The following is a 25,088-nucleotide window of genomic DNA, read 5'->3' on the forward strand; positions in this document are numbered from 1 at the left end:
GTGTGTATATATATATATATATATATATATATATATATATATATGTATATGTGTATATATATATGTATATATATATATATATATATATATATATATATATATATATATATATGTAGGTGTGGGAAAAAATCCCAAGACTACTTCATCTCTACAGATCTGTTTCATGAGGGGTTCCCTCAATCATCAGGAGATGATTGAGGGAAAAAATCTCCTGATGATTGAGGGAACCCCTCATGAAACAGATCTGTAGAGATGAAGTAGTCTTGTGATTTTTTCCCACACCTACATATTGCGCTCTACCACGGTATCGAGCACTATTCTCTGGATAATCCAATCAAGACATATATATATATATATATATATATATATATATATATATATATATATATATATATATATATATATATATATATATATATATATAGTTACTCTACATGCAGTCGACTTTCGGCCCTCAACAACATTTTTTTAGCCCAATGCGGCCCAAAAGTCAAAATGTTTGGACACCCCTGGCTTGGATGCAGCTGCCCGGCCATGGAAACCCATTCCATGAAGCTCTCTGTGTACTGTACGTGGGCTAATTGGAAGGTCACATAAAGTTTGGAGCTCTGCAGCGACTGACCGTGCAGAAAGTCCTTGCACTATGTGCTTCAGCATCCGCTGACCCCTCTCTGTCAGTTTACCTGGCCTACCACTTGGCGGCTGAGTTGCTGTTGTTCCCAAACTCTTCACTTTTCTTTTAATAAAGTTGACTTGGGATTATTTAGCAGCGTGGAAATTTCCCGAGTGGATTTGTTGCACAGGTGGCATCCTATGACAGTTCCACGCTGGAAATCAAAACATTTTTGTAGAAACAGTCTCCATGCCTAAGTGCTTGATTTTGCACCGGGCCAAGTGATCGGTGGTGTTGCGTTGTGACCAGATGATCCTCCGAGGGAATTTAAGTTGCTGGTCAATCCCAAATTCTTTTAATAATAATAATGGATTAGATTTATATTGCGCTTTTCTATTGTTAGACACTCAAAGCGCTGACAGAGAAGTGGGAACCCATCATTCATTCACACCTGGTGGTGGTAAGCTACATCTGTAGCCACAGCTGCCCTGGGGTAGACTGACGGAAGCGTGGCTGCCAGTTTTGCGCCTACGGCCCCTCCGACCACCGCCAATCATTCATTCACCAGTGTGAGCGGCACCGGGGGCAAAGGGTGAAGTGTCCTGCCCAAGGACACAACGGTAGCGATTTTTTGGATGTCAATAGGTGGGAAGCGAACCTGCAACCCTCCGGTTTCTGGCACGGCCGCTCTACCCACTACGTCATGCCGCCCCCTTTTGATGACACATAAGCTGATTTTACGATCAGTGCCAGAGCTTGGTCCGCATTGCCGGCAGTAAGTCGAACACATTTCCAGTGAGGGTTGGACTCCGCCAAGGCTGTCCTTTGTCACCAATTCTGTTCATAACTTTTACGGACAGAATTTCTAGGCGCAGTCAAGGCGTTGAGGGGTTCCGGTTTGGTGACTGCAGGATTAGGTCTCTGCTTTTTGCAGATGATGTGGTCCTGATGGCTTCATCTGACCGAGATCTTCAGCTCTCACTGGATCGGTTTGCAGCCGAGTGTGAAGCGACCGGAATGAGAATCAGCACCTCCAAGTCCGAGTCCATGGTTCTCGCCCGGAAAAGGGTGGAAGGCCATCTTCTGGTTTGGGGAGGAGACCCTGCCCCAAGTGGAGGAGTTCAAGTACCTAGGAGTCTTGTTCACGAGTGAGGGAAGAGTGGATCGTGAGATCGACAGGCGGATCGGTGCGGCGTCTTCAGTAATGCGGACCTTGTACCGATCCGTTGTGGTGAAGAAGGAGCTGAGCTGGAAGGCAAAGCTCTCAATTTACCGGTCGATCTACGTTCCCATCCTCACCTATGGTCATGAGCTTTGGGTCATGACTGAAAGGATAAGATCACGGGTACAAGCGGCCCAAATGAGTTTCCTCCGCCGTGTGGCGGGTCTCTCCCTTAGAGATAGGGTGAGAAGCTCTGCCATCCAGGAGGAACTCAAAGTAAAGCCGCAACTCCTTCACATCGAGAGGAGCCAAATGAGGTGGTCCGGGCATCTGGTCAGGATGCCACCCGAACGCCTCCCTAGGGAGGTGTTTAGGGCACGTCCAAACGGTAGGAGGCCACGGGGAAGATCCAGGACACGTTGGGAAGACTATGTCTCCCGGCTGGCCTGGGAACGCCTCGGGATCCCCCGGGAAGAGCTAGACGAAGTGTCTGGGGAGAGGGAAGTCTGGGTTTCCCTGCTTAGGCTCTTGCCCCCGCGACCCGACCTCGGATAAGCGGAAGAAGATGGATGGATAAGCTGATTTTAAATGATAACCCAGAACAGAATAGGTATTTTGCAATTTATCCCAAAGCTTTGGAGAGACCAACCTAAAAAAACAACACATTCAATTCGCATCGCCTAGTTGATCTGAAAAACCCTACGGACGCGCTGTATACACCTACCGGAACGAATACACTTATCTGTTGTTCTGCTAAGCCTGGGACAGAAAGAGATAAGAAAGGAGTATGGCTACTTTTTTACATTCCAAAAGCTTACTAGCGGACAACCAAAAAGAGAAGAAATGAAAAAACACTAGCTGTTTTCAAATATGACTATGAATAAAAATAAATAACTCTTAAATATGGATATATGTAGATATCTATCTCCGTCAATGGCCACATACTTTTGGCAATATAGTGCATGTCTGCCTGTCATAACGTCAAGATGATTGACGTTCGGGCTGTTTTTTTTCTTAAGGGTCAGAGGTCACAGTTGGTCAGCGGACAGCTGTTGCAGCACCGTGACTTCTGTTTGCTTGCCCTCAAATACCAGCGTCCCCTCGCCGTCACCTTTTCCATAACCTCTCACTCAGAGTCGTGCGCGGAGGCGCCCTCTGCAAGGACAAGATTAGCTTCCCGTATTTACAGCCACTCGGCTTCCTGTTTGCCACACTTGTTTATCTCGAGCCGCGCAACAAAAAGACTTGCGGTTTGGAATTGGCAGGGGGGGCGGGGGGGGGGGGGGGGGGGGAGTGACAGCAATGACTCAGAGGTCAGCGGGTGATGTGGGAAAGCTGCGGAAAGTGCAATGAGGAAAAAACATTATGTGTGTAGGAAGGGGCGGCGGAGGTACATTCGAGGTCCCCGGGGGGGGATTTTAATGGAAATTCAGACGAGTGGTGCGTTTACTTCCTCACCTCATTCTTGTCTTCCTGTCTGTCTGAGAGGTCGATGATGAGGATTGCCATGTGTGAAGCTTTGTGTGCTTTGTGAGTCTACGTTTGCACAGATGAGAGACTGCTGCTATTGGGCATGACGATGCTCAGAAGTCCTCTGAAAAATACTTGAAGTATGAAAGCACGTCATTCCTACTTGCATTGTACTGAAACATGTGTAAATGCTGAGGATCAAACGGCCTAAGATGGCGGTGAGGAGGCGTGGCCGGCAGTCCAACAGCGAGGCTGTCAGGCTTGCCCGTGTCAGTTAGTTTGTGTTTTACTTTTTCTTCTGTGTGTGTAGTATTTCCTGTCTTTAGTTCCTATTAGCACTCTTATTGTGTCTGTTTCCTGTCTTGCTCCCTGAGTGCTGTGTACCCTAAGCTGTGGTTGATTGGCACCTGGCCACACCTGGTGTCAATCAGCCCTCTCATATTTAGACCTGTTTTCTCCTCCAGTGTGTAGTATTTCCTGTCTTTAGTTCCCATCAGCACTCTTATTTTGTCTGTTTCCTGTCTTTCTCCCTGAGTGCTGTGTCTCCTCAGCTGCGGTTGATTGGCACCTGGCCACACCTGGTCAAACGTTACTAAGACTATTCTGCAATGAAAAACATAAAAGATAACAAATCAAATATGAAGCTGATATGTGGAGAGGCGGAGCCACACCTGGTGTCAATCAGCCCTCTCATATTTAGACCTGTTTTCTCCTCCAGTCTGTGCTGGATTATTGTTGCTGTCACTTCCTGTCGTGTCGTTTCGTGTCGTGTCATTGCAGCGTAGCGGTAAGCTATATTTCGGTATCTGTTTGTAGCTTACTGTCTTTTGTTCCCTGCTTCCGTTTTGTTTTCATTCTACAAGTAACGACTTTTGTTTTCCTGCTCACTACCCGCTAACTTCCACGCTAGGCCTCTTTTTGTTTTTGCTACCTTCCATGCTAAGCTCCTTTTATTTTCTAGCTCCCATGCTAGCTCTTTTAGTTGGTTATCCGCCTTGTGTGCACCTTTTGTTGTACCCCTTATAGTAACTTTATTAAATCATGTTTTACTATCCAATGGCTGCCTCCATCCCTGCATCTTGGGGTTCATCCCAAACTAACTCTGACAGAGGCGGGGCACGCCGGAGCCCAGCTCAAGATGGCAGCGAGGAGGCGTGAACTGCGAGCAAGCAGCGAGGCGGGGCGCGCTGGCATCAACCCTGCAAATATTATCTGAGTCGCCCAGGTGGGCACAATTTAAATCTCCTCTCGCACTGTATAAGAGGGCAGCGGCCATAAACACCGGGGGAAGAGACGGAGAGAGAAGGAGCCAGAAGCAAGCGGATGCTGAACGAGCACGAAAGAAAGCCACAGGAAGACGAAGACGCACGCGACTGAAAAGGTGGAACGGCAGAGTAAGCAGGACACGGCAAGGCTGAGAAAGCAACCCGTAGAGACTTTTTATTATTGAAAAATAAAAGAAAGTCTAACATGCGCCGCAATGTCCTTCCTAGGTGGTCCTGAGAACCCGCACGACAGCAAGAGACTGCCACATGATAATTCAACTTTTCTGGCGAATAATAGTCTTCTACCTCCCATTCACTCTGAGACCATGAAAGCAACACAGTCTTGATCCTATTAACAAGGCTTCTAGACCCCAAAGATAATAAGCGGTAGAAAATGGATGGATGGATGGGTATTAGTATGTTTTTAACAGATGCAAGGCAAGGCAACTTTAATTATATAGGACGTTTACAACAATTTTTATTTTTGACCAAAGTGCTTTACAGGTTACAAAGCACAAAGCATAGAGTAAAAAACAAATCAAAAACAAACAAAGTCTTATGATCCGCTTCCCGGATCATAGACTGTTTATGTTGTCTAGACACTTGTGTTATCAGCACCTCTTGATTTTGTTTGTTTCAGTTGCCATGACGGCAGATTGCACTCACCTGCCTCTGCTTAGTGTTCAGGACACTCACCTGTTGTCCGGGCACCAATCAGAGGGCTATTTAGTCTATGCCCTGGGTTCACTCGGTCTGGCTTCCTAAAATTTGCTTCATGCAACAGACGACAACATTTTTGGATTCCTGCTAGCTTCCACGCTAGGCTCTTTTGCTTGCTAGCTCCCTAGCTAGCTCCTTTAGTTTTTGCCTTAAGTGCTATGAGCACGTTTTTCTTTGTACTCATCTGATTTATTTCTAAAATAAATATTTTTTTCCTACTTGCACTCTGTGTCCGAAGCCCGTCCGCATTCCTGGGAGAACAAACCCCGCATCATGATGCGACCAGGTCGTCACACAACGAACATAAACAATGAATGCGCTAAACAAGATAGTGCAAAAGCAATACGGTAAAAGGGTTCGAAAAAAAACTAAAGTGAACAGGGGGTGGGGACTAGAAATGGTGGCCTAGTGGGCAGGCTCAGCTCAGGTTAAAGGCCAGAGAGAAGAAGTGGGTCTTAAGAAGGGTTTTGAAGACCCCTAGGCTCTGGGCTGACCTAATATGGAGGGGAAGGATGTTCCAGAGCTTAGGGGCGGCGACGGAAAAGGCTCTGTCCCCTCTGGTCTTTAGCCTGGATCTGGGGACTGCCCACAGCAGTTGGTCGGCTGACCTTAGGGCTCTAGACGAGGTATGATGGTGCAGAAGCTCGGTCAGGCCATTTAGGGATTTTAAAACAATTAAAAGTAATTTAAAACCAATGTGGCGACAGACAGGGAGCCAGTGGAGTGAGACCAGGACTCGGGTGATGTGCTCGCGTTTTTTGGTACTGGTGAGGAGAGGGGCTGCCGCGTTTTGCACAATCTGCAAACGGCGGAGTGATGCCTGATCAATGCCAGAGTACAGTGAGTTGTTATTGTTTCGCCGGTATGTGATAAAAGCAGGAATAGCAGTCTTCAGGTCGCTCTGGGAGAGATAGGCCTTGGTCTTTGCTAGGGTTCGGAGATGGTAAAAGCTGGTACTAACCATTGAGCTGACCTGTTTGGTGAATTTAAAGGCTCTATCAAAGTACCGGAAAAGGGTGGAATGCCATCTCCGGGTTGGGAAGGAGACCCTGCCCCAAGTGGAGGAGATCAAGTACCTAGGAGTCTTGTTCACGAGTGAGGGAAGAGTGGATCGTGAAATCGACAGGCGGATCGGTGCGGCGTCTTCAGTAATGCGGACGTTGTACCGATCCGTTGTGGTGAAGAAGGAGCTGAGCCGGAAGGCAAAGCTCTCAATTTACCGGTTGATCTACATTCCCATCCTCACCTATGGTCATGAGCTTTGGGTCATAACCGAAAGGATAAGATCATGGGTACAAGCGGCCGAAATTAGTTTCCTCCACCGTGTGGCGGGTCTCTCCCTTGGAGATAGGGTGAGAAGCTCTGCCATCCGGGAGGAACTCAAAGTAAAGCCGCTGCTCCTTCACATCGAGAGTTGCCAGATGAGGTGGTTCGGGCATCTGGTCAGGATGCCACCCGAACGCCTCCCTAGGGAGGTGTTTAGGGCACGTCCAACCGGTAGGAGGCCACGGGGAAGACCCAGGACACGTTGGGAAGACTATGTCTCCCGGCTGGCCTGGGAACGCCTCGGAATCCCCCGGGAAGAGCTAGACGAAGTGGCTGGGGAAAGGGAAGTCTGTGTTTCCCTGCTTAGGTTGTTGCCCCCGCGACCCGAACTCGGATAAGCGGAAGAAGATGGAAGATGGATATCAAAGATCACTCCGAGATTTCTCATGGAGGACCGGATGTTTTCGCCCAGAGGACCTAGAGCACTGACAAACGAGACTGGAGATGTTTCGTCGAATATTATGATCTCGGTCTTGTTTTCATTAAGGTTGAGGAAGTTAGCACTCATCCATGCTTTGATGTCAGTCAGACAGTCTAGCAGTGGCTGAAGTGCGACCTGTCCTATGGCCTTAAGAAGCAAGTAGATCTGAACATCATCGGCGTAATAATGGAATGAGACATTGTGCCTGACCAGGATTTCCCCTAAAGGTAGTATGTACAGTAGGAAGAGTATGGGACCTAGGATTGACCCTTGAGGAACACCACAGGTAAGGGAGGCCACCGAGGAGAGAAAGTCTCCTAGCTGCACAGGGAAACGCCGGTCAGTTAGATAGGACTGAAACCAGCTTTGGTTTGCCCACGTACTGCTTCAGTCCTGACAGTAGCATCCTGTGATCCACCGTGTCGAAGGCAGCTGTGAGGTCCAGGAGTATCAGGATCACAGGACTACTAGAGTCAGCGGTAAGGAGCAGATCGTTTTGCACTCTCAGGAGTGTCGATTCAGTGTTGTGAGATGTTTTGAAACCAGACTGGAATTTCTCCTGGATGTTGTTGATAACTAGAAAAGATTGCAACTGGACATACACTACTCTCTCTAGGACTTTGGACAGAAAGGGGAACTGATAGATGGGCCTGAAGTTGAAAAGAGCAGAAGGGTCGAGGTTTTTCTTTTTAATTTAACAGACACAACCACTCCAAAGGACTTCTTGGCTGAGGGGCAACATCTATGCAAAAAACTGTGTTGTACAGGGCTGTGTTCCAGTGGAATATATTGTTTTGCTGAAATAAGCAGGGGCGTCCATGATAACATTGCTTGGATGACAGCATATGTTGCTCCAAAACCTGTATGGACCATTCCGCATTACTGGTGCCTTCACAGATGTGTAAGTTACCCATGCCTTGGGCACTAATACACCCCCATACCATCACAGATGCTGGCTTTGGAACTTTGCGTCTATAACAATCCGGATGGTTATTTTCCTCTTTGTTCCGGAGGACACCACGTCCACAGTTTCCAAATATAATTTGAAATGTGGACTCGTCAGACCACAGAACACTTTTCCACTTTGCATCAGTCCATCTTAGATGAGCTCAGGCCCAGCAAAGCCGGCGGCGTTTCTGGGTGTTGTTGATAAATGACTTTCGCTTTGCATGGTAGAGTTTTAACTTGCACTTACAGATGTAGCGACCAACTATAGTTACTGACAGTGGTTTTATGAAGTGTTCCTGAGCCCATGTGGTGATATCCTTTACACACTGATGTCGGTTTTTGATCGCCTGAGGGATCAAAGGTGCGTAATATCATCGCTTACGTGCAGGGATTTCTCCAGATTCTCTGAACCTTTTGATGATTTTGCCGGCCGCAATACACCGCTTCCCACCAACGGCTTTCTTCTTTGACGTCTTCATTATTAATTGAACAAATTGCAAAAGATTCAGCAACACAGATGTCCAGAATACTGTGTAATTATGCGACTTATAGCTGGGATCGGGCTGGAACAAAATTTCCGCTAAAATCGTGACGTCATGCGTACGTTTTCAACAGGATACTTTGCGCGAAATTTTAAATTGCAATTTAGTAAACTAAAAAGGCCATATTGGCATGTGTTGCAATGTTAATATTTCATCATTGATATATAAACTATCAGACTGCGTGGTCGCTAGTAGTGGCTTTCAGTAGGCCTTTAAGACCACATGTGTCAGAAAGGTGTCCTCAGCGATGACTAGTAGTACAGTGAAAGTGTAGAACCCCCCACACATGCACCCACACATACTGGATGTACGCGTGCACTGCTGCAAATTACGGAAGTAAATGATGCTGACCTTTCAGTCGGGCTCCAGACACCGGGGGACTTTTTCAGCCCTGCTGCCGGTTTGTCAGAAAATAAGGATAGAGAACTGCTGAAGTCATGTGGTACGAAATGGAACACGCTGGATTTCAGTTCCTCCAATCTAGACGATCCGATTATGAGAAAAAGTGATACGGTTTTCTAGGAGTCACCTAAAGTTTAGCACACTTTATCAGCCAGCATTTTTGATACAGTTTGGGCCTGAGCTCCAAAAGGCTTGGGTGTATTAAAACTCGATTCTGGATGCACAGCGCGACTACTGACTGAAACAGTTCTACAGCCGATGTTTTGCATCTGCAGTATATTTAACGCAGCTATCAATCCATCAATGTTTATTTATATAGCCCTAAATCACAAGTGCCTCAAAGGGCTGCACAAACCACAACGACATCCTAGGTAGGGCCCTCATAAGGGCAAGGAAAACTCACCCCAGTGGGCAGGGAGAATTCACATCCGGTGGGACGCCAGTGACAATGCTGACTATGAGAAGGCAGCGGTTCATTACACAATCCGACATTATTGTGTGGTTTTGTATTAGTGTTCCTAAAAATCGATATACCAGTCCCGCAGACACATTTTTGTTCTCTAAATTTGCCGTCCCCGAGGCAAAATATTTGCCTAAACCTGTGCTACGGACTACCACAATTTATTTTCTTGATTTATTTCAGTGTTTCTTAAAGCTTGAAAGTTGCCAATTAAAAATGTTGGTAACACTTTAGTACGGGGAACATATTCACCATTTGTAAGTTGCTTATTAAAGTAACAAAGACTTCATTTAGAGTTATTTGGACACAAGCGGAACATATACGGGTTAGGGTTAGGGTTACTAATAAGCAATAGTTCTGAGGTTATTGAGGGAAGACTGTTAGTTAATGGCTTACTGATTGTAAGCCATTAACTAAGAGGGTTTGTTCCCCCAGGATGCAAACTGATCACTCCGGACAGGACTTGCAGTTAGGGACATAATTTAAAGGCCTACTGAAACCCACCATTCCAGCACCGTTCACAGCTATAGGTTGTCTGTTTTTTATCGCGTAATAAAATTGCACAGTATTCTGAACATCTGTGTTGCTGAATTTTTTGCAATTTGTTCAATGAATAATGGAGACGTCAAAGAAGAAAGCTGTAGGTGGGAAGCGTTGTATTGCGGCCGCCTTTAGCAACACAAACACAGCCGGTGTTTCATTGTTTACATTCCCGAAAGATGACGGTGAAGCTTTACTATGGAACAGAGCGGTCAAGCGAACACGGTTGGATTGGGCTACACACACAAAGTACAGTGTATTATGCAGCGATCATTTCGAAAGATCGTGTTTCGAAAAGGGTCCCTTGCCAAGGGCAGTGATGGGCATCGCCACCACCCGTCGACTGGTGCAGGGCCGACCGTCAGGTTGTACAAGTACGACCATATAATCTCACTAAACCACTAGTAGCACAATAAGCAGATAAGGGATTTTCCAGAATTATCCTAGTAAATTTGTCTAAAAACATCTGAATCGCTCCCTTCACTCTCACTTTCCTCATCCACGAATCTTTCATTCTCGCTCAAATTAATGGGGAAATCGTCGCTTTCTCGGTCCGAATCGCTCTCGCTGCTGGTGGCCATGATTATAAACAATGTTCAGATGTGAGGCGCTCCACAACCCGTGACGTCACGCGCACATCGTCTGCTACTTCCGGTACAGGCAAGGCTTTTTTATTAGCGGAGAAAAGTTGCGAACTTTATCGTGGATGTTCTCTACTAAATCCTTTCAGCAAAAATATGGCAATATCGCGAAATGATCAAGTATGACACATAGAATGGACCTGCTATCCCCGTTTGAATAAGAAAATCTCATTTCAGTAGGCCTGTAACGACTTAATTTAGAGTTATTTGGACACTAAAGTGAAGTGAAGTGAATTATATTTATATAGCGCTTTTCTCTAGTGACTCAAAGCGCTTTTTTACATTGTGACACCCAATATCTAAGTTACATTTAAAGCAGTGTGGGTGGCACTGGGAGCAGGTGGGTAAAGTGTCTTGCTCAAGGACACAACGGCAGTGACTAGGATGGCACAAGCGGGAATCGAACCTGCAACCCTCTATCAACCGAGCTAAAGGTTAGGGTTAGGGTTACTAATAAGCAATAATTCTGAATTTATTGAGGGAAGACTCTTAGTTAATGACTTACTGGTTGTAAGCCATTAACTAAGAGGGTTTGTTCCCCTAGGATGCAAACGGATCACTCCGGACAGGACTTGCAGGTAGGGACATGATTTAATCCTGAACAAAAACTCAAAGAGGTACAAATAATGACTAATTAAGAGCCGATATTTTACTAATGTGCATGTTAATAAGCAACTAATGATGCATATGTTCCCATACTAAAGTGTTTTAGGTCATTTCTGATACCTGCTTTTTATCCCCCCTACAAAATAAGAACAACTCTTTGAACATCCTCCAAGACTGGCAATTTTATCATTTAATGTAATAATTTAACGACAAACAGTTGTAGACTTTTCCCTTGAGAGGATAGAAGAAAATGATTCCTGAAATGTGGGGGGTGTTTAATGTACTTACTTTTGTGGTATCGCGCTTCGAGTGTGGTTTTCTCATGACAGGAAAGAGAAAGCAGAAGTCAAAGGGAAAGTCTCCACTCAGACGGTCAACAACTTATTCGACCGCGAGCCTCCAAACTGGGCAGAGGGACCAGAACAACGACAATTTGGACAAAAGGTCAGTTATTTACTCGAATGTGTAACTTTATCATGCACTGTAAAAAAAAAAAAATGCTGTAAAAAAAAACGGTCATCTATTGGCTGCCAAACAAAACCCATAAAATAAAAGTAAAACATTGTAAACCAAATAATGATCAAAAACATTATATTTACAGACATTTTCATGAAACTTTTTACGGAAAATATCGTAATTTTACTGATTTTTACTAAATTATTACAATCAACCACCTTTAATGAAGTGACAATGCTGGCAATTCCACAGAAAAATACCATTATTTTACAGACTTTTTCTGAATTGTTAAGATCAGGGATCTCAAACTCACTTCAACTGGGGGCCACTGGATGCAAAAACTTGTTGCTAAGTAATCCTCCTTTAAATGGTTATCTTGCCCTAGCAACATACTGGCCAATCCTACGGATTTTACAGAGAGGATTGTCCCGATGATCGCCCGGTAACTATTATTATAGGCATGCCGTGACAGCACTGCTTTTATCAACCTCTCGTCGCGTTCGCTTGATCGCCATATAAACAGCGTGTCGACTTGGCCGCATGTTGTACAAGGCTTCGGCAGACATACAAAAAGAGACTGCGAGACATACATGATCAACAGCCGTACAGGTCACACTGAGGGTGGCTGTACAAACAACTTTAACACTGTTACAAATATGCGCCACACTGTGAACCCACATCAAACAAGAATGATAAACACATTTCGGGAGAACATCTTCACCGTAACACAACATAAACACAAAAGAACAAATACCCAGAATCCCATGCGGCCCTTACTCTTCCGGGCTACACCCCAGCTACCCATCCCCCCCCCACACACACACCACCGCCCCCCTCCGTGCGTCGGTTGAGGTGAGCGAGGTTTGGTGGTAGCTTGGTGTACCGGTGTATTGTAACACGGAAAATTCAGGGCTGCATGGGATTCTGGGTATTTGTTCTTTTGTGTTTATGTTGTGTTACGGTGAAGATGTTCTCCCGAAATGTGTTTTTCATTCTTGTTTGATGTGAGTTCACAGTGTGGCGCATATTTGTAACAGTGTTAAAGTTGTTTGTATGGCCACCCTCAGTGTGACCTGTATGGCTGTTGGCTGTTGATCAAGTATGTCTTGCAGTCACCAACAAATGTTAAATTGTTAGTATGAGCATAAACCTTTACATAACAGGCATGCTATAACAGCAGTGCCTTATCAACCTCTCGTCGCGTTCGCTCGATCGCCATACAAACAGCGTGTCGACTTGGCCGCATGTTGTACGAGGCTTCGGCAGACATACAAAAGGAGACTGCAAGACATACATGATCAACAGCCATACAGGTCACACTGAGGGTGGCTGTACAAACAAATTTAACACTGTTACAAATATGCGCCACACTGTGAACCCACATCAAACAAGAATGATAAACACATTTCGGGAGAACATCTTCACCGTAACACAACAAAAACACAAAAGAACAGATACCCAGAATCCCATGCGGCCCTTACTCTTCCGGGCTACACCCCAGCTACCCATCCCCCCCCACACACACACCACCGCCCCACCCCCGTGCGTCGGTTGAGGTGAGCGAGGTTTGGTGGTAGCTTGGTGTACCGGTGTATTGTAACACGGAAAATTCAGGGCTGCATGGGATTCTGGGTATTTGTTCTTTTGTGTTTATGTTGTGTTACGGTGAATATGTTCTCCCGAAATGTGTTTTTCATTCTTGTTTGATGTGAGTTCACAGTGTGGCGCATATTTGTAACAGTATTAAAGTTGTTTGTATGGCCACCCTCAGTGTGACCTGTATGGCTGTTGGCTCTTGATCAAGTATGTCTTGCAGTCACCAACAAATGTTAAATTGTTAGTATGAGCATAAACCTTTATATAAGAGGCTACATATATTTTTCAAGTTGAATGTAAAAATATGCATACAATAAATATTAAAAGAATAAGATTTACCTTAAAATTAAATATAAAACTGTTAGATTGTTAGTATGGACATAGACTTTTATATATCAAGCTACATATTTATCCATCCATCCATCCATTTTTCTACCGCTTATTCCGTTTTGGGGTCGCGGGGGGTGCTGGTGCCTATCTCAGCTACAATCGGGCGGAAGGCGGGGTACACCCTGGACAAGTCGCCACCTCATCGCAGGGCCAACACAGATAGACAGACAACATTCACACTCACATTCACACACTAGGGCCAATTTAGAGTTAAGGTACATATTTAATGAAAGTTAATTACTGTAATTTTACATGAATTTGAAAGTAATTTGTTTTTTATGTTGATTTAACAAAAATAAAAATAATTTGAAAAAAAAATAACAATAAAAAATTATTCTGCGGCCCAGTGGTTGGGGACCACTGACATAGATGACCATAATAACTAATTAGATGACCATAGTAACTAATTAGATGACCATAGTAACTAATTAGATGACCATAGTAACTAATTACATGACCATAGTAACTAATTGGATGACCATAGCAACTAATTAGATGACCATAGTAACTAATTAGATGACCATAGTAACTAATTACATGGCCATAGTAACTAATTACATGACCATAGTAACTAATTACATGACCATAGTAACTAATTACATGACCATAGTAACTAATTAGATGACCATAGTAACTAATGATATGACCATAGTAACTAATTGGATGACCATAGTAACTAATTAGATGACCATAGTAACTAATTACATGACCATAGTAACTAATTACATGACCATAGTAACTAATTAGATGACCATAGTAACTAATTACATGACCATAGTAACTAATTAGATGACCATAGTAACTAATTACATGACCATAGTAACTAATTACATGACCATAGTAACTAATTACATGACCATAGTAACTAATTAGATGACCATAGTAACTAATTACATGACCATTGTAAATAATTAGATGACCATAGTAACTAATTACATGACCATAGTAACTAATTACATGACCATAGTAACTAATTATATGACCATAGTAACTAATTACACGACCATAGTAACTAATTGGATGACCATAGTAACTAATTACATGACCATAGTATACAATTACATGACCATAGTAACTAATTGGATGTCCATAGTAACTAATTAGATGACCACAGTAACTAATTAGATGACCATAGTAACTAATTACATGACCATAGTAACTAATTAGATGACCATAGTAGCTAATTAGATGACCATAGTAACTAATTACATGACCATAGTAACTAATTACATGACCATATTAACTAATTAAATGACCATAGTAACTAATTAGATGACCATAGTAACTAATTACATGACCATAGTTACTAATTACATGACCATAGTAACTAATTAGATGACCATAGTAACTAATTACATGACCATAGTAACTAATCAGATGACCATAGTAACTAATTACATGACCATAGTAACTAATTAGATGACCATACTAACTAATTACATGACCATATTAACTAATTAAATGACCATAGTAACTAATTAGATGACCATAGTAACTAATTACATGACCATAGTTACTAATTACATGACCATAGTAACTAATTAGATGACCATAGTAACTCATTACATGACCATAGTAACTAATCAGATGACCATAGTAACTAATTACATGACCATAGTAACTAATTAGATGACCATAGTAACTCATTACATGACCATAGTAACTAATTAAATGACCATAGTAACTCATTAGATGACCATAGTAACTAATTAGATGACCATAGTAACTAATTAGATGACCATAGTAACTAATTAGATGACCATAGTAACTAATTACATGACCATAGTGACTAATTAGATGACCATAGTAACTAATTAGATGACCATAGTAACTAATTACATGCCTAGTCACTGCCGTTGTGTCCTCGGGCAAGACACTTTACCCACCTGCTCCCAGTGCCACCCACACTGCTTTAAATATAACATAGATATTGGGTTACACTATGTAAAGCGCTTTGAGTCACTAGAGAAAAGCGCAATGACACGATGGCGAGGCATAATGGATGCGTGTTGCTACCCCAGGGATGCAAGAGGACCAGGACAGGCAGGAGTTGCAGGTAAGATTAGATTTAATACAAAAAACAAAAATAATACTGGTACAAAATGCAAAGAAAAGGCGTGCCGAATGCACGGAGAGCTATGCTAAGAATTAGCAACGAGAGCAGAGTACAGGAATAGAGGTGCAGAGCGCACGCAAAGCTAAGGCGAGACTTAGCAATAGTGATTACAAAAATAAGAACCAACGTGCGTGTTGCAAGTAGCAAACAAAACAGCCAGGAGGAACTAAGGTAGCAGGTGGTCTTAAATACAACACAAATAATTCAAAACAGGTGTGCGTAATGAGTCCGTGCAGGAGGCATACTTAGGTTGCCATGGTGACAATACAAAACAAGGAAGTGCGCTAACAAACGGGATCGGTAGAGTCCAAAACATGATCAAAACATAGTAGGACAATACAAAAAAGACAAACATGCTAGAGATGTGTGATCCGGAAGCCGGATCACAACACGCAATATATAAATATAATTCACTTCACAAAACAGAAAATGATATGTACAATTAATTTGGTATTTTTCTGTAAAAAAATAGAAATATACATAGTTTGTCATTACTGGCATATTACTTAGAATAACAGGCGTTTTTTTTTTTTTTTACAGATAATGTCTTCAATTCTACAGTTTTATAACCTATTTAAAAAAAATAGAACAATTACAGTAGAAATTAACCATAAAAATAGGATTTTTTTTTTTGTAGAGTGCAGTTCCATGTGTTCAACTACTATTTGTATATCTACAGACAACTCACTCATGGACCGTAACGCGACCCTCCTCGTTCCCTCCAACAACCGCAGCATTACCAATGTCACTTGTTCCCGTGACAATGTTGTGAAGACGGTGATATTCCCCCTCCTCTACACCACCTTGTTCCTGGTCGGGCTGTCACTCAACAGCCTGGCGGTCTGGGTCTTCTTGCGCATTCCCTCACGCTCCCACTTTGTCATCTACCTGAAGAATGTGGTGGTCGCTGATGTCATCATGACCCTCACCTTCCCTTTCAAGGTACGAACACATTCCTTTTTTTTTGGTTTGTTTTACCTTTCAAAGTACAATGCTATAGAAATAAAAACTTGGATATAGTTGGAATGCAATGATTTGCAAATCATTTTCAACCCATATTCAGTTGAATATGCTACAAAAACAACATATTTGATGTTCAAACTCATAAACATTTGTAATAATCATTAACCTTAGAATTTGATGCCAGCAACACGTGACAAAGAAGTTGGGAAAAGTGGCAATAAATACTGATAACGTTGAAGGAATGCTCATCAAACACTTATTTGTGCAGGCTAATTGGGAACAGGTGGGTGCCATGATTGGGTATAAAAACAGCTTCCCAAAAAAATGCTCAGTCTTTCACAAGAAAAAATGGGGCGAGGTACACCCCTTTGTCCACAACTGCGTGAGCAAATAGTCAAACAGTTTAAGAACAACCTTTCTCAAAGTGCAATTGCAAGAAATTTAGGGATTTCGACATCTACGCTCCATTAATCATCAAAAGCTTCAGAGAATCTGGAGAAATCACTCCACGTAAGCGGCATGGCCAGAAACCAGATCCCTCAGACAGCACTGTATAAAAAACCAACATCAATCTCTAAACGATATCACCACATTGGCTCAGGAACACTTCAGAAAACCACTGTCACTAAATACAGTTTGATGCTACATCTGTAAGTGCAAGTTAAAGCTCTACTATGCAAAGCGAAAGCCATTTATCAACAACATCCAGAAACTCCACCGGCTTGTCTGGGCCCGAGATCATCTAAGATGGACTGATGCAAAGTGGAAAAGAGTTCTGTATCTGACGAGACCACATTTTAAATTGTTTTTGGAAATATTCGACATCGTGTCATCTGGACCAAAGGGGAAGCGAACCATCCAGACTGTTATCGACGCAATGTTCAAAAGCCAGCATCTGTGATGGTATGGGGGTGCATTAGTGCCCAAGGCATGGGTAACTTACACATCTGTGAAGGCACCATTAATGCTGAAAGGTACATACAGGTTTTGGAACAACATATGCTCCCATCTAAGCGCCGTCTTTTTCATGGACGCCCCTGCTTATTTCAGCAAGACAATGCCAAGTCCCATTCAGCACGTGTTACAACAGCGTGGCTTCGTAAAAAAGAGTGCAGGCACTTTCCTGGCCCGCGTGCAGTCCAGACCTGTCTCCCATCGAAAATGTGTGGCGCATTATGAAGCGTAAATACGACTGTTGAAGGACTGAAGCTCTACATAAAACAAGAATGGGAAAGAATTCCACTTTCAAAGCTCCAACAATTAGTTTCCTCAGTTCCCAAACGTTTATTGAGTGTTGTTAAAAGAAAAGGTGATGTAACACAGTGGTGAACATGCCCTTTCCCAACTACTTTGGCACGTGTTGCAGCCATGAAATTCTAAGTTAATTATTATTTGCAAAAAAAAATAAAGTTTATGACTTTGAACATCAAATATCTTGTCTTTGTAGTGCATTCAACTGAATATGGGTTGAAAAGGATTTGTAAATCATTGAATTCTGTTTATATTTACATCTAACACAATTTCCCAATTCATATGGAAACAGGGTTCGTAAATAACCGGATCATTTTGATTTTCCGATAGTCAAGCATGGCGTTATGGTCTAGGGCTTCGGAGTCAGAGATGTTCCTCCATGTGGCCCCTGAGCTAAAATGCGTGTGACACCCCTGGTCGATGGATTAATGAGTGAGGCACTGATGTGGTTGATTGTGTGAACATGAACTGTGACATTGTGGTTTTCACTTTGGTTGCACAATTGCTCTGGTTGATCATATTCTGCCCCTCTGTAGCGAAAAACCTTGAGATATAAATAGTATCTGTGTGCTGTAATCAGTGGTTTAGTTCCTCAAGAAATGTAATGCAGCCATCATTGCATATCTTCGTTTGTATAAGCTCATTCTTGGACTCAAAGGCGGATTTGAAATTTCTCCCACAGCCTGATGCGGTCTTGGACGCGGATTGTTTTCCCGAGGTGCGAAGCGATTGGAGTGGACTTTGGGGTTTGTTTTTCCAGAAGGCAAAGGAAAGTTGGCGCGGACAAGGCATGAATATAAGTACATATTTTTATTTCAACACTATAACTACAAAAAAGGCAAATAAAAGGCGCGCACAATGGCGGAGAACAAACTTGACTAAGGAAACAAAACTTGCACAAGGGCAGAAACTATGAACAATAAACAAACGCTTACTTGGCATGGAACTGTGAAACATGACATGAAGCAGAGTGGAGGTAACATGGCATGACGTGAGTAGAGGTATCGAGGGTGATAAACGGTGGTAGAAGGTGATGTTGCCAGGACGAAGAACAGAAACAGACAGGCTTAAATAGCAGTGACATGATCAGTGAAAACAGGTGTGCGAGTGCAAAACGTGGGACAGGTGCGTGACAGATAAAAACTAATGGGTAGTCATGGTAACAAAACAAACTAGGAAGTGCAAAAACAGGAACTGAGTGTCCAAAAAACAAAACATGATCACACAGTGGGATCTGAACCGAGGATGTCGTCGTGGCTTGTGCAGCCCTTTGAGACACTTGTGATTTAGGGCTGTATAAATAAACATTGATTGATTGATTGATTTGTTTTATGCCACTTCTTTTTCTGTCTCATTTTGTCCACCAAACTTTTAACGTTATGCATGCATGCATACTCAGAGGTGAGTTTTTGTTAATGTTTATGACTTATGTGGAATGCTAATCAGACATATTTGGTCACTGCATGACTGCAAGCTAATCGATGCTATTTAGGCTAGCTATATGTATATATTGCATTACGATGCCTCATTTGTAGCTATATTTGAGCTAATTTAGTGTCCTTTAAGTCCTCTTAATTCAATTTATATCTCATGACACACTATCTGTAAGTAAAATATGGCTTTTATTTTTTGCGGCTTCAGACAGATTTGTTTTTGTATTTTTAGTCCAATATGGCTCTTTCAACATTTTGGGTTGCCGACCCCTGGGCTAGAGTATCCATCCATCCATCCATCCATCCATCATCTTCCGCTTATCCGAGGTCGGGTCGCGGGGGCAACAGCCTAAGCAGGGAAACCCAGACTTCCCTATCTCCAGCCACTTCGTCTAGCTCTTCCCGGGGGATCCCGAGACGTTCCCAGGCCAGCCGGGAGACATAGTCTTCCCAACGTGTCCCGGGTCTTCCCCGTGGCCTCCTACCGGTTGGACGTGCCCTAAACACCTCCCTAGGGAGGCGTTCGGGTGGCATCCTGACCAGATGCCCGAACCACCTCATCTGCCTCCTCTCGATGTGAAGGAGCAGCGGCTTTACTTTGAGTTCCTCCCGGATGGCAGAATTTCTCACCCTATCTCTAAGGGAGAGACCCGCCACACGTCGTAGGAAACTCATTTCGGCCGCTTGTACCCGTGATCTTATCCTTTCGGTCATGACCCAAAGCTCATGACCATAGGTGAGGATGGGAACATAGATCGACCGGTAAATTGAGAGCTTTGCCTTCCGGCTCAGCTCCTTCTTCACCGCAACGGATCGGTACAACGTCCGCATTACTGAAGACGCCGCACCGATTCGCCTGTCGATCTCACGATCCACTCTTCCCTCACTCGTGAACAAGACTCCTAGGTACTTGAACTCCTCCACTTGGGGCAGGGTCTCCTCCCCAACCCGGAGATGGCACTCCACCCTTTTCCGGGCTAGAGTATACAAATGAGTTTTAAGATGAGACTTAAATGCTTCTACTGAGGTAGCATCTCATTGCATATCATTGTATTGAAAGGGCGGTATAGCTCGGTTGGCAGAGTGGCCGTGCCAGCAACTAGAGGGTTACAGGTTCGATTCCCGCTTCTGCCATCCAAGTCACTGCCGTCGTGTCCTTGGGCAAGACACTTTACCCGCCTGCTCCCAGTGCCACCCACACTGGTTTGAATGTAACTTAGATATTGGGTTTCACTATGTAAAGTTCTTTGAGTCACTTGAGAAAAAGCGCTATATAAATATACTTCACTGTATTCTGTTTTTATTTACAACTTCACTGGTTTTGGGTTTTGTACACTAACATAAATGTTCTTGTGCGACTCCACCCAGGTTTTATCGGACTCCAACATGGCTTCCACCGACCTACGGATCTTCGTGTGCCGGGTCTCGTCTGTGCTGTTCTACCTCACCATGTACATCAGCATCCTCTTCTTTGGCCTCATCAGCATCGACCGCTGCAGGAAGACACTCAACCCATTCAGGGGCACCAACGCGGCCCGCCTGGCCCGCCGGAAGCTCCTCTCTGGCGCGGTCTGGATCTTCCTGCTGGTTCTCTGCCTTCCCAACGTGGTTCTAACCAGTCGAAAGCCACGTTCGCCTTACTTCAAGTGTAGCGACCTGAAGGACCGGGCCGGGCTGTACTGGCATGAGGTGGTCAACCACGTGTGCCAGGTCATCTTTTGGGCCAACCTGGTGATCGTGATCCTTTGTTACACCCTCATCACCAAAGAACTGTACAAGTCGTACTCCCGCACCAAGTCCCGTGGCTCCGAAAGCCGTCAAAAGCAAGAAAGTAAAAGGAACATGAACACCAACGTCTTCCTGGTCTTGGCCGTGTTTTTTGTGTGTTTCGTGCCGTTCCATTTTGCACGGGTTCCGTACACCATGAGCCAAACCCGAGGCCTTCTCTTCGACTGCCGTCTCAAGCTCTTCTTCTTCCATCTGAAAGAAAGCACGCTCTTCCTGTCGTCGCTCAACTCCCTCCTGGACCCGCTCATCTACTTCTTCCTCTGCAAGTCCTTCCGGACCACCTTGTTCAAGACCCTGCGGCTGCACCCGGGGACTTGCGGCCGGCTGCTGGGGAGGAGCTCGGACAGCGATTCGTGCAACACCCCTCTGAGAGAATCCTCCGTGTGCGCATAAAGACCGTGATGTACTGCAGGGATTATCAAACCTTTAAAGGCCTACTGAAAGCCACTACTAGCGACCACACAGTCTGATAGTTTATATATCAATGATGAAATATTAACATTGCAACACATGCCAATATGGCCTTTTTAGTTTACTAAATTGCAATTTTACATTTTGCGCCGAAAACGTCGCGGTATGATGACACGTGCGCGTGATGTCACGCATTGTGGAGTACATTTTGTTCCAGCATTGTTCTCAGCTATAGGTCGTCTGTTTTCATCGCAAAATTCCACAGTATTCTGGACAACGGTGTTGCCGAATCTTTTGCAATTTGTTCAATGAACAATGGAGACGTCAAAGAAGAAAGCTGTAGGTGGGAAGCGGTGTATTGCGGCCGGCTTTATAGCAACACAAACACAGCCGGCGTTTCATTGTTTACATTCCCGAAAGATGACGGTGAAGCTTTACTATGGAACAGAGCGGTCAAGTGAACACGGTTGGATCGGACCACACACACAAAGTACAGTGTACTATGCAGCGATCATTTCGAAATATCGTGTTTCAAAGAGGGTCCCTTGTGAAGGGCAGAGATGGGCATCGCCACCACCCGTCGACTGGTGCTGAAGAAAGGTGCGGGGCTGACCTTCAGGTTGTACAGGTACGACCATATAATCTCACTAAAACACTAGTAACACAATAAGCAGATAAGGGATTTTCCAGAATTATCCTACTAAATTTGTCTAATAACATCTGAATCGGGGCTTCACGGTGGAAGAGGGGTTAGTGCGTCTGCCTCACAATACGAAGGTCTTGCAGTCCTGGTTTCAAATCCAGGCTCGGGATCTTTCTGTGTGGAGTTTGCATGTTCTCCCTGTGAATGCGTGGGTTCCCTCCGGGTACTCCGGCTTCCTCCCACTTCCAAAGACAACACTAAATTGGCCCTAGTGTGTGAATGTGAGTGTGAATGTTGTCTGTCTATCTGTGTTGGCCCTGCGATGAGGTGGCGACTTGTCCAGGGTGTACCCCGCCTTCCGCCCGATTGTAGCTGAGATAGGCGCCAGCGCCCCCCGCCACCCCGAAAGGGGATAAGCGGTAGAGAATGGATGGATGGAACATCTGAATCGCTCCCACTGTATAGTCTTTGTTTTTCTAGTCCTTCACTCTCACTTTCCTCATCCACGAATATTTCATCCTCGCTCAAATTAAAGGGGAAATCGTCGCTTTCTCGGTCCGAATCGCTCTCGCTGCTGGTGGCCATGATTGTAAACAATGTTCAGATGTGAGGAGCTCCACAACCCGTGACGTCACGCGCACATCGTCTGCTACTTCCGGTACAGGCAAGTCTTTTTTTATTAGCGACCAAAAGTTGCGAACTTTATCGTGGATGTTCTCTACTAAATCCTTTCAGCAAAAATATGGCGATATGATCAAGTATGACACATAGAATGGACCTGCTATCCCCGTTTAAATAAGAACATCTCATTTCAGTAGGCCTTTAACGCCGAGTGACGCCTAGAACATTTTTCTTTTGCTTTTTTTTGCTGCTTCTGCTTCTCAAATATGTGGCTTGTACTCACATGTACAGTTGTGATCAAAAGTTTACATACACTTGTAAAGAACATAATGTCATGGCTGTCTTGAGTTTCCAATAATTTCTACAACTCTTATTTTTTTGGTGATAGAGTGATTGGAGCACTTACTTGTTGGTCACAAAAAGCATTCATGAAGTTTGGTTCTTTTATGAATTTATTTTGGGTCTACTGAGTCATAAGTTTACATACAGCAATGTTAATATTTGCTTACATGTCCCTTGGAAAGTTTCACTGCAATAAGGTTTTGGTAGCCATCCACAAGCTTCTGCTTGAATTTTTGACCACTCCTGTTGACAAAATTGGTGCATTTCAGCTAAATGTGTTGGTTTTCTGACATGGACTTGTTTCTTCGGCATTGTCCACATGTTTAAGTCAGGACTTTGGGAAGGCCATTTTTAGTGTTCTCGTGGGACGTGTAAAAACGCCAACTCAACACCAAGCCAAACCGAGTCAATGAAGAGAACGTCGTTGTAAGCTTGACCATTTACTTTTGACCATTCTTCATAGACAAGATGGTGAAAAAGTGAAAAGAACAAAGAGACACAAACACACTTATTGCCTCTGTACATATTTGTCTACAACAGGGGTCGGGAACCTTTTTGGTTGAGAGAGCCATGAAAGCCAAATATTTCAAAATGTATTTTTTTAACACTGAATACAACTAAATGTGTGCATTTTTAAGTAAGACCTGTCATGTCTTTGTGATCATGTTCTGTTTAGTTATGTTCTGTTTTGTTTTTGACTCCATTACTTCCTGTTTTTGCGCACCCTGGTTGGTTTTTGTTTCCATGACTACCAATCAGTTCACGACTCACGCACCTGATTCACTTGAACTCATGTACCTGTTGTCAATCACCACGTCACCATTTAAGCCTGCAGTTGCCAGGCTTAAATATTACACTTTTCAGCCTTCTACTCACCCTCTCTCACCTCCTACACACCTATGTTATCCATGCCAATGATCCATATTCTTTCTCGGTCCAAGTAAGTTTTTCATGCCATAGTTTGTAAGTTTTATTTTATGTTCATAGTTCTCCCATTGTGCGAGTTTTAGTTTTCATAGCCAAGTTTTTAACCTTCACTGAGAGCGCCTTTTGTTCATACCCTTTGTTTTTGTAATATTTTTGAGTTGAGATTAAAGATGTCATTACCTTCACGCCATGTCCGTTCCAATCGCTTTGCACCACGGGAAAAACCACACCATAGTCCAGGTCTTGACAAGACCAACATTTTTAGAGTATAATAAGTCTCTTATTCTTTTTAATAACATTTTTATTCTAAATTGAACCAATAATAAATATAATACGTCTTACCATTAATGCGACATCTTGGACAGGTGCGATAGAAAACGAATGGTTGGATTAAAATGCATGAGAATGTTTTATAATTTGAACGTTAGTTTTAACACTGTGATTACCAGCGTAATTATTAAGTACTTATCGTGTTAAGCAATGTCAGCTAAGATTTATCTGGAGCCAGATGTAGTCATCAAAATGTCTCTCGAGCCATAGGTTCCCTACCCCTGGTCTAAAATGACATAAAAAATGTAACGATAATGTCCCAAAATGTCCAGCAGAGGGAGACTCCCGTCTGCCTGAATGACTTGAACACATTGTATCCAATTCGACAATTATATTCAACGTATCGGCACTATTACACTTTTTTAACGTGTCTCACATATTAACTTATTAAAGACAACTTACAGCTTTGTTTCTTAGTCGCTTTGTGTAGGATGGCAACAGAAATGACTACAGAAGACCGCAACATGTATGACTTGCTTTGAACGAATACCGGAAGTCAACCAAGAGGAAGTCATTTAGCGGAAGTGACATCATCTAACTGCTGTTTACCGATTATAGTGTAAAATAAATATAAACAACTTTAGCTCTAAATTAAAGCATTACAGTCACTAATACAAAAATATTATCAAGTAATTATGTAAAGAATATTAACAATTGACTTCAGGACAACACACCATTCTCAATCAATCAATCAATCAATCAATC

The 25,088-nt window shown here is 43.5% G+C and overlaps 1 protein-coding gene and 1 long non-coding RNA gene across 2 annotated transcripts in view; one reads left to right on the forward strand and one right to left on the reverse strand.

The window, feature by feature from the left end:
• LOC133537207 (uncharacterized) overlaps positions 1-24,879 on the reverse strand; it is an 86,248-nt gene extending 61,369 nt beyond the window's left edge. Inside the window, exon 1 of the long non-coding RNA XR_009802619.1 lies at positions 24,786-24,879. This is a non-coding gene — a long non-coding RNA (uncharacterized LOC133537207). The remainder of the gene's footprint in view (positions 1-24,785) is intronic.
• Positions 11,451-24,238, forward strand: p2ry12 (purinergic receptor P2Y12). The gene is made up of 3 exons (XM_061878132.1): positions 11,451-11,560; positions 16,354-16,616; positions 20,690-24,238. The coding sequence occupies exons 2-3, from the start codon at positions 16,365-16,367 to the stop codon at positions 21,500-21,502; spliced, it is 1,065 nt and encodes a 354-aa protein (XP_061734116.1). The 5' UTR covers positions 11,451-11,560; positions 16,354-16,364; the 3' UTR covers positions 21,503-24,238.
• Positions 24,880-25,088: the final 209 nt, after the last annotated feature.

The sequence above is a fragment of the Nerophis ophidion genome, linkage group LG18, assembly GCF_033978795.1.
Source record: "Nerophis ophidion isolate RoL-2023_Sa linkage group LG18, RoL_Noph_v1.0, whole genome shotgun sequence".
NCBI classification, from domain to species: domain Eukaryota; kingdom Metazoa; phylum Chordata; class Actinopteri; order Syngnathiformes; family Syngnathidae; genus Nerophis; species Nerophis ophidion.